This window comes from Mustela lutreola, chromosome 6, assembly GCF_030435805.1.
Source record: "Mustela lutreola isolate mMusLut2 chromosome 6, mMusLut2.pri, whole genome shotgun sequence".
NCBI lineage: Eukaryota > Metazoa > Chordata > Mammalia > Carnivora > Mustelidae > Mustela > Mustela lutreola.
In genome coordinates, this window is record NC_081295.1 from 75,795,160 (window position 1) to 75,810,952 (window position 15,793).

The 15,793-nt window shown below is 43.1% G+C and overlaps 1 protein-coding gene across 10 annotated transcripts in view; it reads right to left on the minus strand.

The window, feature by feature from the left end:
* The window catches only part of TPD52L1 (TPD52 like 1), a 99,378-nt gene that overhangs the window by 17,495 nt on the left and 66,090 nt on the right, over positions 1 to 15,793 (minus strand). For all 10 annotated transcript variants that reach the window (XM_059177654.1, XM_059177656.1, XM_059177655.1 and 7 more), the window contains exon 3: positions 7,521 to 7,669. In XM_059177654.1, coding sequence (XP_059033637.1) covers positions 7,521 to 7,669 — 149 coding nt within the window. The remainder of the gene's footprint in view (positions 1 to 7,520; positions 7,670 to 15,793) is intronic.

The following is a 15,793-nucleotide window of genomic DNA, read 5'->3' on the forward strand; positions in this document are numbered from 1 at the left end:
ACTGAAAGTCAATGGGAACACAGGCTTTACTTTTCAGAGATCATCTGGCTGGAACGGATAGTCCTTTTTTTTTTTTTTCAGCTTTACTGAGGTATGAATGGCAAAATTGTAAGATATTTAAAATGTACATCGTGATGATTTGATAGACACACACATTGCGAGAACTCCTCCCACCTAGTTAATACACATCCATCACCTCGCATGTTTTTATATCTATTTTGGTGAGAACATTTAAGACCTACTCCCTTTGCAAATTTCGATTACACAATGCAGGTACCAACCAGAGTCACCGTTACAGGTCAGAGCCTCAGACTTTTATTCATCTTATAAAGGGAAGTTTGCATTTGCCAAAATTTCCCTATGTCCCCCACTCCACTGCCCCTAGCAGTCACCCTTCTACTCTCTGCCTCTAAGAATTTGACTTCTTTTTAAATTTTTTTTAGATTCCACATATGAGTGATGCCACACAGTATCTGTCATTCTCTGACTTATTTCACTTAGCCTAATGCCCTTGAGATTTGTCCTTGTTGTCCAAAGGCAAGATTTCCTTCTTTGTCATGGCTGAATGATATTCCACGGCGTATATATATGCCACATCTTTTTCTTTTCTTTTTTTAAGATTTATTTATTTATTTTGAGAGAGAGAGAACACAAGCAGCGGTGAAGGCAGAGGGAAAAGGAGAAAGATTCTCAAGCAGACTCCCTGCTGAGCACAGTGCCCAGTGTGGGGCTCGATCTGATGATGCCTCTGAGTTCAGGGGCTGAGCCAAGACCAAGAGTTGGGCGCTTAACTGACTGAGCCACCACGCACCCCTACACCACATCTTCTTTAAGGAATGGATAACATTTACTGGCCAGAACAGGCTGGCCAGCACACTGACAAGGGGATCTTCAGCAGGGAGAGGTACAACTCTCTGCAAACCAAATAAAAGACATTCTATTATTCTACTGATTTTTCATGCAGTTCCCCTTGTCATGCCTTACGGATTTGAAAGTAGTATTCATAATCAAAAGGAGAAAGCATGTCTTCTAAAATGTTTTGACTTAAAGCATTTTTTTTTAACACTCCAATAGAAGAATTAAAAACCCAGAGTCCTTTTACAAGAAGATATTTTATAGCATAGATACATCTTCTGTTACGGGATTTTAAGAAGATTATCATTTTAACAGTTGCCCAGGCAGCATCTCACCAGAGATGCAGAAGTGTTTAGGCTTATTTTCTTCAGGAGGTTCCCTAAACATGTAACCAAAAAAGATTTACCACTTGAACCTGGAAGAGAAGAGTCTATCTCCTGCTTTGTGTGGTAAGATGAAAGGCAAAAGGTAAGCAGAATAAACAGCTGTCTGAGAGATTGACTGTGTGTGTCTTTTGAAATGAGGTCTTTAATCTTCACTGGCACTTCCCAACTCAACGGTATTACGACAGGCTTCTCATAAAAGAAGAGGTAACAATCATTACCGACTATAATGGTTTGGAAGTCTTAGAAGCACAAAATCAAAGAGTAAATAAATCATAAACTAAACTTCAATTTTCAAGGACTGCACATTTTTTTTTAAGGCTGCATCTTCCTGCTCTTTATAAGGATGAAGTTATTAATTGTTCCAAAGGGAGGGAATTGTCCCAAAACCTTCTCCCCTTGGCAGACCTACTGTCTGGTCTGCAGTAGAGCTCATAGGGGCTTACTAGTGGAGAAAGGGTTAGCAGAGGCTGCAGACTTATTAAAATGAAGCCTATCAGTTTGAATAGCCCACAAGAATGTCAGATTTCTGAATTCCTACTCCTTCTACCTACAGAAGAGGTTCAGTTTCTTCTCCTGTAGCCTCCCTACCTCTAATACTTCAAAGTCTCCCACCTCCCCGCTGCCTCTTTAAAGCCTAAAATGACAACACAAAAAAGCAGCAGAGAACAAACAATAACAAAAACCCTTAAGACTATAATAAAAAAGGGAGGTGATAGGAATTCTGGTGTGTGTTCTTAAAGTCTCTCAAATCAAAGCAAGACAGAACTATGACAGAAACAACAGCAACAACAAACCCCGAATACAGATGATCTTTTGACCTGCTACTGTACCGTTATCTTTCCATAAAGGAGATAATTTCAGTATGCTGTGTAATTATTTCTACTCATTCCATCCTATTCCTACTTGAATCCTACCACAGGCTAAAATATGCCAAGATCCTTCTTCATTAACATATCATAGATTTTCTTTTCAGTATAAATCAAACTAAATAGGTCATGATTGCTTAATCAGTATGCAAAGTATTGCCTCTGGGAATCACCTTCAATCCTCTGACAGCTAGAATTTTTTTAGTGCTTTGAAATTTAATTCGACCCAACCTAACCCTACCCAGCTCCTCATTTCCTCCCATCAACATTTTCATCCTATGCGGTATAGATCTTGTTCTAGAATGGGTATCATGGCACTAACAGCAGGGATTTAATTAATTCAAGGGTGAAAACAGATTCTGTAACCAAGCCCCCCCCCACCCATGTCATTAGGACCTTTCCCCCTCCCTCGGCAGCCAAGAAGAGAGGGTGGGAGAAAGGAGCGCTCCTGAAATTATGTTACTGATATACTTATGCCTCCTTCTTAAGAAAAGGATTGATTCTTCCTTACAAAGGGAGGCTCACATCATTCCTAAAAGAGTGAGGAGTCCATGATCATCCACACTGATTAAACAATCTCTGAGGAACTTTCGCGTAGTCCTGTAGCTTGCGATGAGATCAATATGCAGACGACTCCCCCTGTTTATTTCCATCCCTGCCCCGTCCCCTGAGTGGACCTCTCGACAGAGAGAAACTTGTGTGTCACCAAAACCAATTCTTGAGTCTCCCTGCTAGACTTGTTTTCTAGAACAGCAAACAGGCCTACGAAGTATGACACCATTCTGCCTGCTTTACGATTGGCTCACTGAATCCTCACTACCTATGACATAGGTACTAATATGATCTCATCTCACCGATGCTGGGGACCTAGAGTTCAATCCACGCAAATGGAGTCCATAGCCCACGGGCTTAGCCTGATGCAAGGAATGCCCGCTGCTGTAAACCGTCCCAGTGCTCAACAGGCTGCCGCCGTCAAAGACCAAACAGTCACATTTGATCCTTGCATTTCCCTCCTCTCCCACCCCCAAACCTTTGGGAACCCCCCCTGGCCTGGCCTCTAAATCCCGTCCCCTCTCTGTCCCTCACTATCCTCACCAAAGTGGACTACGACAGTCGTCTCAGAAATGATTTTCCAGTCTCCACTACTGCCTCTCTCCATTCTGTAGAACACAAAGAAACCAGAGTGATTTTTTTTTTTTTTTAAGGTGAATCGGAACAGATTACTTCCTGCTTCAAACCTTACAGTGGCCTCCAGAGCCCTTGGAATAAGAGTCCCAGTTCTCCCCTTGGTCTGGGAGGCCCCCGAGGACCTAACCTCTACCCCCATCTCTCCATTTCAAAACGGCTTCCGGCCTCGGGATCTTTGCAGCAACTTTTGCCTCAACCCCAAAGGTCTCTCTTACATCATCACAAGACGGGATCCTTCTGGTCATTCAGATGTCAGCTCAGAGTAACCTCCCAGGACAACACTAGGACAGGACTCCCCTGCCTGGGACTCTGTCACAGCGGCTTCTGCCCTGTCCTCTAGCCCGTCAGCCTCTGCTTTCTTATCACAGGACTTCTGACAGCTCCTCCCATCGTGGCTTTGTCACGGGTTTCGTGCTCTTTTCAACACTCTACGAAGCTAAGAACTTTGTTCATCTTGTTGAACCCCATATCCTGAGGGCTTAGATTAGCTCCTGGATAATAACAACACTTAAGACATGGTGGGCAAATGAAATGTCATGACCCTTTTAATGGCTTTCTAGTGCCAGTGGAGTAAGAGTAACTCTATTAACAGGAACCACAAGGCCCTGTGTAACCCCTGGCCACTTTTCCCTGCTGTCTCCGAAACATTAATGAACTGGACTGCTTTCCCCGGGGGGTGGCGGGGAGAGGGAGCCTTCTCTCCTTCTGGCCATCAGCAGGCTGCGCCTCCCTCAGGAGGCTCCCCCTGCCCCTCCAGGCCTGAAGAAGTTCCCACTCATCCGTCAGAGCTCTGCTGAAGCATCCATCTCCTGCCTTGAAAAGCCTTCCCTGAGGCCCTAGGCAAGGTTCAGTCTCCTGCTTCACACACAACACTATTTTCCTTCACGTCACTCCTCATATTTACTCTTTAACTACTTATTGGGAATATCTTATAAAATACACAAAAACAAAAACCAAACTCTGTTGTCCTGACTAGTCTTTCAGCTCTGTAACCCTAGGGAATAGAATCTATTCATTTAACTGAAAGACCCCTCCCCTAGAAAGACCCCTCCCTTAGTAGACAGATAGGATAACTAACCGCTTGTTTGCTTTTCTGTAAACCGCTGGCTTTTAGGTATAGACCAGGTTATTAATTAGGTTATTAATTGCTTATTAATCGCTCTTTTGCCCTTCTGTAACCGCTTGGCTTATAGAAATAATAGAGACGCCATGAAGGCATTCCTACTTTCCCCCTTCTTGTTCCCCTTTCCCGCCTCTCTCCTCCCGCGAGCGAGCGGGCCCTCAGAACCAATCAGCTTGTTCCCCCTTCCCGCCTCTCTTCGGCGCGCGCGGGTCCTTAGAGCCCATCAGCAAACTCCAAGTATGCCTTTTTCAAAGTTCAAACTGTCAACCAATCAGTTGCGCCCCACCCAAAACTTGTTTGTACCTTCCTATAAAAGACCCTGCTTCTCTCCGGTTGGGGTGCTCGGTTAGCCAGAGCTACCGACCACCCGCCGGTACCTGCGTGACAATAAACCTCTTGCTGTTTGCATCCAGTGGCAGTGTTGGATTCTTGGGTAAGGGGATCCGCGGGTCTTTCAAACAAAAGGCTTGCTACTAACTAGACTGCCTGACTACAGAACCAACTTGTTTTTCAAGCACGAGGAAACCGGAGACTATATATTTTCCCGAGTGGGAGGAGGCTACCCACCCTCCTTGAACTTGCTCCCTCTAATTCCGTGTCTCCCATGACTGTGAATCTCTCCCCACCCAGCCCCCTCAGACCAGGGCAAACCTGACATAGCCTCTGCCCAGACTTGGGCTGCTCCGTCCCTCCCTTCAGCAACAGGAGCGCCGGAGTCATCCTGCCCTCTGTTGGGTTAGCCCACTCCTGCAGTGTGCTTAGGGAGGCCAAGCAGCAAGATCCTGCCTGGGTCTTACACCCTCAAAGGAGGTTCAGATCAGCATGACAGGAGGCGCCCAGGACCAGGATGCTGGAGCTTGCTCCTCCTCACTCTGTCAGGGCCATTAAGTGGTTTAAGCCACCAAAGTGCAAAGACGGAAGCCCAAACTACTGACAGAGAAGCTCACTTAGTAGTGTTGCCATATATAATTTACATTGATAAACACCACCATGCGTTCTCTTAAGGTCTTCCATAATTGTCACCATTGGGTCGGGGAAGGTTAATTTGCCCCCGGAGATAACTCCATGAGCTCCCTGGCTCCATCCTGCCCTACTCTGGGCTGTGCTCTGATGCTGCTGGGATGAGCCCTTGGGGGACACCAGCATAGGAGCGGATAAGACTAAGAGGCTGTGGCAGGGGAAGAGAACATTCTTCTGAACATGGAACCTAGGGGAAGCAGAGTGGGGAGACGCCAAGTTCCTTTAGATGGAACTCTTCGTACAAAGGGCCCCTTCACTGGGTCTTAGGGCTTAGTTTTCTGCAGCCAGCAGGCAGAGCTGGCCACTGGCAAAACTGAAGTGCTTGCTGTCCACTGGTACTTGTTCCTACTGCCAGGCCTATCTAAGTTGGGAGAAAAGTACCTGCAAAGAGAAAAATTGATTTCCACTAAAATATCAGGAATGCAATTTTTATCATCCAGTGGATAATGCCAGGGAAGAAAATGCATAATACAAAGACAAAAACTGGGGGCTAATGTTAGGATCAGGGATAGGAACTTTCTCTATCGGCCCTTACCCCCCAACTGAAAGAAGAAGAAAAATTACATCATGAGGTGGGCACCTTCTTCCCTTTGATACAAGAACACCTGGCAAGCAAAAGATTTTAAATCATTAGAAAAGCACCACCGTAGTTGAGTAACTCATGTAATTTAAAGAGTAATCCAATGAAAGTATGATTGTTCAATATCCAAAGTTATTTTGTATCTTGCCTAATATCAGACAAAAAGATAATGGGGGAGCCTAAACCATTTCTGGTGGTGTGAGCAGGAAAAACTCACTTTTCCTGTGTGTCTCCTTTGCTGTTGGGCCGACCCCCACACTCACAACACATTGGACACTGGACACATAGTTTTTCCCTCACCAAGCAAATCTGGGACACCAGCTGGGTGTCCTAAAATTTAAGGCACTGCATACTGGGTGACAGTGTCAGCTCCCAAAGGGTCAATCCTACAACACCGCCGCCCTCACCCCCCTTCAGATACCAATGGCAAGTGCAGGTTATCGCCCGTGTGCTTCTGGCCAATGGGCCATAAATTGGAGGTGCCTATAACCTCCTCCTCAAGTTTGTTTAATTTGCCAGAGTGGTTTCAGAACTCCGGAAAATGGTTTCCTTACTAGATGACTGGTTTATATAAAAGGATATGACAAAGGGTACAGACAGGGCAAGGTGTATAGGGAGGGCTGTGGGGCTTCCATGCTCTCTCTTGGTGTGCCCCTCCCCCAGCATTGTCCTGTGTCCATCAACCCAGAAGCTCTCTGGAGACCATGTTTTGGGGATGTTAGGTACGACCCGTCATTAACTCCATTTCCAGCCCCCTCTTCTCTCTCTGGAGGAAAGGGCACGGTATTCCAAGTCCAAGCTACTAATCATGGCTTGGTCTTTCCTGTGACCGGCTCCCCCATCCCAGAGTCACTGAGAATTACCTCATTAGAACAAAGAATACTACCACTACTCTGGAAATTCCAAGAGATTTAGGGAGTCTGTGTCAGGATCCAGGGACAGAGAGCACACGAGCGCGTGCGTGCGTGCGTACACACACACACACACACACACACACACTTCTATGATCTCACATGGCCTTACCGCAGCTCTAAATACTCCCTAGAGTAGATGAAAAGCATACCCCCAAAGTATAAGCATTCCTTTTTAAATCAGTGGGCAACAAGTCTGTACTAAACCTGCCAACCATTTGGTATAGAAACTGAAAATCTGTAGTGAATGCTGAGTATTTGAGGAAAAAGCACCTGTCCGTTTAGAACTGTATGAGAAAACATAAAGAGAGAAATATCTACTTCAGGAATGTTTAGAAGTATCTAATCCAGAGAAAAAATACAAACCCATAAAAGTCATCTGGTGGACAGTTTAATTTCATGAAGTTACTTTTCAGAGTCTACACCAGACAGTGTATTTAATGATTATTCATATTTATTTTATTTCTAGAGAAAATATTTTTCCTAGCCACAAGTTCCAAATCAGTCTCATAGAAAAAACACAAAACCCAAAACAGAAGAAGTGAGAGACAGCAAGAAGTGATTTTTTAGAAATTCCGTGGCTAGACTTACGCAGTCGAGGTCTGCATGTCGTGCCAGCTTCTGCTGAAATTCTGCTTCAATTCGTTCATCAGGTTCATGCCGAGTTTTTGCTTTATCTCAACCAGATGCCTTTCTTTAGCCGATAAAACTTGCCGTAATGTTGTGATTTCGTCTTCGAGCTATAGGTAGGAGGGAAAGCGATGCGGAAAGATGTGAGGGCAATTGAAACACACACCTGCAAAGCGCTCGGTGCTCTAAAGCTGCCCGGCGCACCACTGTATTCCAGGCCCATGTTTACTTCTAGCCAACACATCCCACAGCGATGACGGTCTGATATTTTGAAGTAGAAGCAGATTTCTTTAGTTTTAATGATTATAAAAGCAATCATTGCTCCTTATAAAAAATTCAGACAGCAAAATATAAACAAAAATGATTACCTCTAATCCACTAGAAAATAGCCGCTACTTAACTTTTTGGCTTCTCATCTTCCAATTCCCCCCACCCCCCCCAAAAAACGACGGGCTTGAACTCACAGCCCTGAGATCAAGAGTGAGCTGAGATCAAGAGTTGGACACTTAATCAACTGAGCCACCCAGGTGCCCACCTCGCAAAATGTTTTCTTTTCTTCTTCTTTTTTTTTTTAACATTTAATTTGCTCCTAAGAGCAACTTCATGTGTCACTGGTCAGTACTGTGTGTTTATTTTTATTATTATTTTTTTGTTTGTTTATCTTATTTTTATTTTTTTTAACATCTTAATTTAATTTAATTTAATTTTTTCAGTGTTCCAAGATTCATTGTTTATGCACCACACCCGGTGCTCCATGCAACACGTGCCCTCCGTAATACCCACCACCGGGCTCACCCAGCCCCCCACCCCTGTGTGTGTATTTTTTGCCCATCACACATCACTGCATTGATGCGGACACTGACTGGGCAGACACTGGTTTTGCCAAGCTAGTGCCTCAGGAGGGGAGAACAAGGGGGGAGAGGATGTATGCAAGAATGTGATTCGTGGGTCTTTTTCTTTTTAACAATGTACTGACAAATAATTGATGTATAATAAACCACCCATATTTAAAGTGTATAGCCTGTAAGTTTTGACATATGTGTTACTCTGGTGAAGGCATCACTGCTACCGAGAAAGGGAACATGCCCATCACCTCCAAAAATCTTCTAGGTCTTCGTTGTCGTTCCTCTCTCTTCCTTCCCCCACCCCGCCTCCCGGGTAGCCGCTCGCTGGTCTTTCTTTCACTCCACAGCACATACTCATTTTGTGTGCCTTTGTTTACTCGGTCTCATTACTTGAGGTTTTGGGGACTTATCCATGTTGCTGCATTATCACAGGTTCTACTCGTTTTATTGAAGAGCAGTATTCCTTGTATGGACAGTTTGTTACCTATTCACCTGGTGAAGGACATTTGGGTTTGGCCAATGCAAATAAAGCTGCCATGACCACTCATGTACAAGGGTATAGCGAGGATATATTTCTTCTTTCCACTGAATAAGAAGAAAAGCAAATCTCATAAAACTGCTCTTGTTCACTATGTAAAACAGTATGGAGATCCCTCAAAAGATTAAAAATAGAACTACCATACCACCCAGCAATTTTCCTTCTGGGTATTTATTCAAAGAAAATGAAAACATTAACTCAAAAAGGTGCATACACCCCCGTGTTCACTGCAGCATTATTTACAATAGCCAAAATATGGAAACAAGCTAAGCGTCCACTGATGGAAGAATGGAGAAAGAAAATGTGACACACACACACACACACACACACGCGCACACACACACACACACACACAGAGAGAGAGAAATATTATTCAGCCATAAAAAAGATGGAAATGTTGCTATTTATGACATGGATGGAACTTGAGGGTATTATGCTAAGTGAAATGTTATCAGACAGAGAAAAACAAATACCATAAGATGTCATTTATATGTGGAATCTAAAAAACAAAGCAAACGAAAACAAGCTCATAGATACAGAGAAGAGATTGGTGATTGCCAGCGGGAGGGGTGCGGGGGGGGGGCGTGGATGAAATGGGTGAAGAAGGTGAAAATGTACAAACTTACAGTTATAAAATAGGCAAGTCACACACACAAAAACCCCCCCTGCAAATGTAATTTCTAACAAAGCAGCTCTTGTAAAATGCTCAGATTTTCGAGAGTGGTGCTATAACCTGTGAAAATCAATTTGAAACTCCATGAAATCTTTGATTCTGATTATCGTATTTTATTCTGTTGTCATGTTTTATATTGCCCTGGTAATATTGCTTAAATGTACAAAATGATCCTGACTTCCTTTGTGAAGCCAGAAGAGAACTATCAGTACTCCCTTAGCCTCCCACATGCACAGGGGTCATAAAAAGCCTGACATTTTCACCAGATTTCTTATTTTTACAAATGTGGCCGCCGTGTCTCATTTACAGTCAGAATATCTAGCTCTACTTCTGACCACAAACCACATTTACACTAACACCATCAGTCATGAGGAGCAGAAGTGCTCCTCAGGTTACTGGAGATACAGCTGCTAAAAATGCCTCTCAAGAAAGACAGGCACCTTGGCACAGATTAGACTTTTTACTAGTGCAAGGAAGATTTTACCCCAATGGTGGACAGATCGGAATAGTGTAAAGCTTCACGGACATAAATAATCACTTCTGTAAAATAGGCAAAATTCTAAGTTGGAAGCATCTTAAATACTATGGTGGGGAAAAAAAAAAAAACCCAATCTCTTGGAGTTTTTAATATCAGCAAATATCCTAGTAATCTCACATTAGTCATTTCTTATGTTTATGGGACAGTTTTCCAGTGTTCACAGGAATCTTTCTAACATGATTACCCATTCCACAAACATGTTCTAGTCAGTAGCACAGTCTTGAGGAGCAGGTCTTCAGTATGCAGACATATACTCACTGCTGCAAAAGGAGTCCACTTCAGGACCACCAAAGGGGGTCATGCTTTTGGTCTCCCCATTAAATGAGAACACATGGTTATTTTAAAATTAAACCCTCTATTCTTTCGCTATCCCGTCACATTCCACTTTTTCATATTTGTCAATGTGTCTCTTGCGTTTAATCTGTGGTCTACTATTTCTCAAGGTTGTATCTCTAGCTGTCTTTCCGTAGCAGCCTTTTATTCTGTAAAAAAGACATTTTCTGCTTTCTTTTGCATCAATAATATGTTCTGAGTGACTGAAATTATTGGGAATCTTGGGTTTTTTTATCCATTGGGTAAGACTGCGGTTTTCACTCTGTAATAAAAATAAGGGGACAATTTTTAACTGGCAGTAAGAACTTACAGATGTAGAGAAGAGGAAGGAGGCTCAAACATCTTGATATTCTCAACCTCCTATCTATGGGACCCTAGAAATGTATTCAATATTGGGGGGCAATAAGAGATTCATTAGTTATTTGAGGGAGGCAAGGGATTCGTAGTTTTCTTTTCTTTTTTTTTTTTTAAGATTTTATTTTATTTATTTGTCATAGAGAGAGAAATGAGAGCAAGCACAGGCAGACAGAGTGGCAGGCAGAGGCAGAGGGAGAAGCAGGCTCCCTGCCAAGCAAGGAGCCCGATGTGGGACTCAATCCCAGGACGCTGGGATCATGACCTGAGCCGAAGGCAGCTGCTTAACCAACTGAGCCACCCAGGCGTCCCGGGATTCATAGTTTTCTAATGAAATCCTTAATCCCCCAGAAGTGAAGAGAAACACTGAAGTGATCAATTTACCAAACACCAACCTAAAGAAAGAACAATGAAGTCCCACACCTAATATTCTAGACATGGAAGCACACATTAAAAAGTATTTGTAAGGGGGCGCCTGGGTGGCTCGGTGGGTTAAAGCCTCTGCCTTCTGCTCAGGTCATGATCCCAGCGTCCTGGGATCTGGGATCGAGCCCCACAAGGGGCTCTGGGATCGAGCCCCACATGGGGCTCTCTGCTTCCTCCTCTCTCTACCTGCCTCTCTGCCTGCTTGTGATCTCTGTCAAATTTAAAAAAAAAAAAAAAAGTATTTGTAAGGAACAGACTTTTAATGATAGAAACATGAACTTGGTTTACTCAGTTTGGTCTGTTCTCCAATTCTTTAATGAAATTCTCATCATTTCAATGAAACATTGAGCCTCACATTTCTTCAAGCTTTCAGTATATTTATCAGTGATCTAAATATATGCCAAAAAATCTATGAGCAAATTCAGAAATTGAAAAAAAAACACGTAATCTTCAATTATATTAGCTTGCAAGAATGAAAATGAGAACCCCGTCTCTTTCCACAGAACAGAGAGTTCTGCCTCACAGCAGAGCCTTTAATCACAAATATTTTAAATGATGCTCATGACGAGAATCCACCCCTCATTTGACTAATGAGATTTTTTTGGTCTGGTTACACCAGTGGTTTTCAATTTCAGTTCGCATAAGAGTTACTCACTGGGCATATTTAAGATGCAGATTTTAATGTCCTAAGACTCTGATATCTTCAACTTGGTAGGGCCAGGCTACATACATTATTTAACCCGTGCTCCCAGATACTCTGAGGCTGGTGGTATGAAAACCCGATACCGTGAGTACCTCTCTGAGCCACAGCAAATTCCTTCTGGGATGAGGTGGAGTGCAGGTAAGTCATTAACGGAAGTGTTTAAGATATCCTTTCTGCTTTAACTTTAATCATTTCTTTATTATAAACTAATAGTCTGGTTCTTTGGTTTTCTGACTCCCTAGACGATCTCTTGGACGACCCATATTCATGATTAAGATTAGATACTGAAACTTGATTACTTAAATATGAATTAACAGGTGCATATTGGTGAGGATGTAGCAAAACTGGAAGCCTTGTACATGGCTGGGTAGGAATGGTAGGAATGGAAAATGGCCCCTGTGGAAAAGAGTCTGGTAGTTTCTTAAAAAGTTAAACATAAAATTACCATATGACCAACAATTCCACTCCCAGGTATATTCCCCAAAGAATATGAACAAATACCTGCATACACATGTTCATAATAGCACCATTCACAATAGCCAGATGGGAAAACAGCTGACATAGCCATCAATGGATGAACAGATACACAACTGCACTAGTCACAAAAATGGAGTATTATTCAGCCATAAAAAAAGAATGGAGTATTGAGATATGCTACAACGTGGATGAACCTCAAAAACATCTGGCCCAGTGAAAGATGCCAGACACAAAAGGTCATCTCTTCTATGAAATATACAGGATAGTAAATCCATAGAGGCAGAATGCAGAAGGGGAAAAAGAAAGCAACTGCATAACGAATATGGGGTTTCTTTTTGGGGTACTAAAAATAGTTTGGAACTAGAGGTGGTAGTTACACAACATTGTAAGTATACTAAATGCTACTGAACTGTTCACTTTAAAATAGCTAATTTTATATCTCAATTAAAAATATAAAAAAACATAAATTAACCTGGAGTAGCTAATTAATTACCTTCAAAATGGAATTTGTGTTAGAAGATAGAAAATTTACTTTCCTATTTTATCTGCCACATTACATAAAATATCTAATTTATATCCAGGTGAAAATCTTTCATAAACTATTAAAGCATCATTATGATGCTTAGGAGTAAGAGAATTTGGTCTCTTGCATATACTACTTCAAGACCAGACTCCTCTCCTAGCTAATCATGCCTTTGGCTAAGACTCCTAGGAAGTAAGATCAAAATCCAGATACTACTTGAGAGAGTGCAATGGTTATTTTTATACGTCAACTTGGCTGGGCCATGGGATGCCCAGCCATTTGGTCAAATATCATGCTGCATGTACCCGGGAGGTATTTATTTATTTATTTATTGCATAGGATTAACAACTGAATTGGTAGACTGAGTAGAGCAGATTGCCTTCCCAAGGTGGTGGGCTTCATCAAATCAGTTGAAGGTCAAAATAGAACAAAAGGGCTGACCTTCCTTCAGTTAATAAGGACTCTTCTTGCCTGGCTGCTTCTGAGTTGGGACATTGTTGTTCTTCTTCGTTCAGACTTAAACTGTAACATCCGCTGTTCTTAGGCCTCAAGCCTGCTGGCCTTCAGACGAGAGCTATATCATCAGCTACCCCGGGTCTCCAGCTTACTGACCGTAGATCCTGTGATTGTCAGCGTCGATAATCACATCAGCCAATTCCTTGTAAAATTTCTTTTTATAGATACATACATATATATTACTGGTTCTGTGTCTCTGAAGGACTCTAATACAGAAGGGTATTATAATAAGATATTACTGATTATGAACACTTCAGTTGTTCACTACTGAGTCCAGAAAGAATAAAGAAGGCCTTGAAGGAAGTAACTAAGAAAGACCCAGAGCCTAAGGCACTTCTTTGTAAGTCTATAAGACACGTGGCATGAGGGTACTGTGTTCTTCCTGGGGAACCACACACAAAAGGAAGGAAGAAGAGCCCAAAGGGAGATGAAGGGAGCCTGAAAATTGGCTTTGCCTACTGGATCATGCTGCCTGTTGTTTTTCCTACTCCTATTAATGCCTATTTTTCTTGAGTCATTTTATCTAGAGGACACTGGCAGTATTTGATGGTTATATAATCATAAATTTATAGTACTAATGACAACATTTCATCCTTCTCAAAAGCCTAGGCACATTATGGAATACAAAGTGTAACATGCAGCTTAGGGACGTAAGAGTGGAATAGGATGGAAGCAGCACAGAAATAGTGAGCAAGTTTATTCAAAGACGGGGAAAGAGAGGGACTCCTGGGCAGCTCAGTGGGTTAAGCCTCTGCCTTCAGCTCAGGTCAGGATCTCAGGGTCCTGGAATAGAGCCCCGCATGGCGGCCCTCTGCTCAGCAGGGAGTTTGCTTCTCCCTCTGCCCCTCCCCCCGCTTGTGTTTTCTCCCTCTCTTTCTCTTTCTCTCAAACAAATAAAATCTTAAAAAAAAAAAAAAAAAAAGGAGAGAAAGAAAAGAAAAACCCCAAAGAACATGTATGTAAAATCTCAAAAAAGATGACAGGACCTAAAGGGAACAAATAACTGAAATAAAATAATATGTCTTTGTATACTGGTAAGGTTTGTAAGAAAGCATATTCAAACACTGTTATTTAAAAATGCAAATATTATAAAGCGTCTGCCTTCGGCTCTAGTCATGATCCCTGGATCCTGGGATCGAGCCCCACATCGGGCTCCCTGCTCAGCGGGTAGCCTGCTTCCCCTCTCCCACTCCCCCTGCTCGTGTTCCCTCTCTCCCTGTGTCTCTCTCTGTCAAATAAATGCAATCTTAAAAAAAAAATGCAAATATCTTGGGGCACCTGGCTGGCTCAGATGGCAGAACACGTGACTCTTGGGGTCATGGGTTCGAGCCCCATGTTAGGTGCGGAGGTTCCAAAAAAAAAAAACCTTAAGAAAAGTAAATATTTCTTTAAGCTATAAAATAATTCAAGATCATGACAAGTCTTAATTGCATACCTTCTATACAAAGACCACTGCACCAGTGTTGTGTTGGCCTCACAATGAAGAAACTTAAAAACACACATACTGCATGATCACAGTAATAAACGAAAGACTAAACTGTTCATATCAGGTTCCTCTTTTCAAGTGCAAACTTCATCTGAGATGTAGCCTTTTGGACACTATTGGCTTATGTTAGGTCTCCTGACACAAGGACAGATCTTCCATTGCCTGCACTCGGCAGCACACAACATGCTGGCTGTGTGGATGAGTGGAGTTATGAGTTTGTCCGAAGTGTAAGGGCATCTTCAGGGCCATATGAACAACAGCAGCTGGTGGGGGGCATCCGGCAGAGTCACAAAACTGTGGGAGAACCTAAGTCCCGCAGGGAGAGGAGCACACTGAAGAGGAACCTGGATGCCTGGCACATTCCAAGACCCCTTGTAAGCAAGGAAGACAGAGATGAGAAGTCCTCATCCACAAAGCTCTTCCTTTGTGTCATGGCCCCCAATGACCGTCTGACTCAAAGGCAACCTATTAGGCTGGCCTGCGAGGCATCCTGTTATCCAGGTGGTGAACGGATCTGATAGGACCTTCCCTCAGGCACAGAGAGGGGTGGCTTGTGACAGGGGCCCAGGAAGAACGTCTGTGGAGAGCTGAGGAAGCTCTAAAAGCTGTCTCTGGTCTTGGAAGGGCCACTTGGGGGATTGCTGAGATTGCTCTCCGTGTGTCCTTGTTGCAATAAGACCCCAGCATCTGAGTTGATTTGAATGCCTATGTGATCGGAAAGAACCTGGTTTGGGGTGGGCGTGTGAGCATGAGTGTGCATGCGTGTGTGTGGGAGCAAGTGTCGGCAGGTGCACACACACAGCCGCAGGCATTCACGGAAGG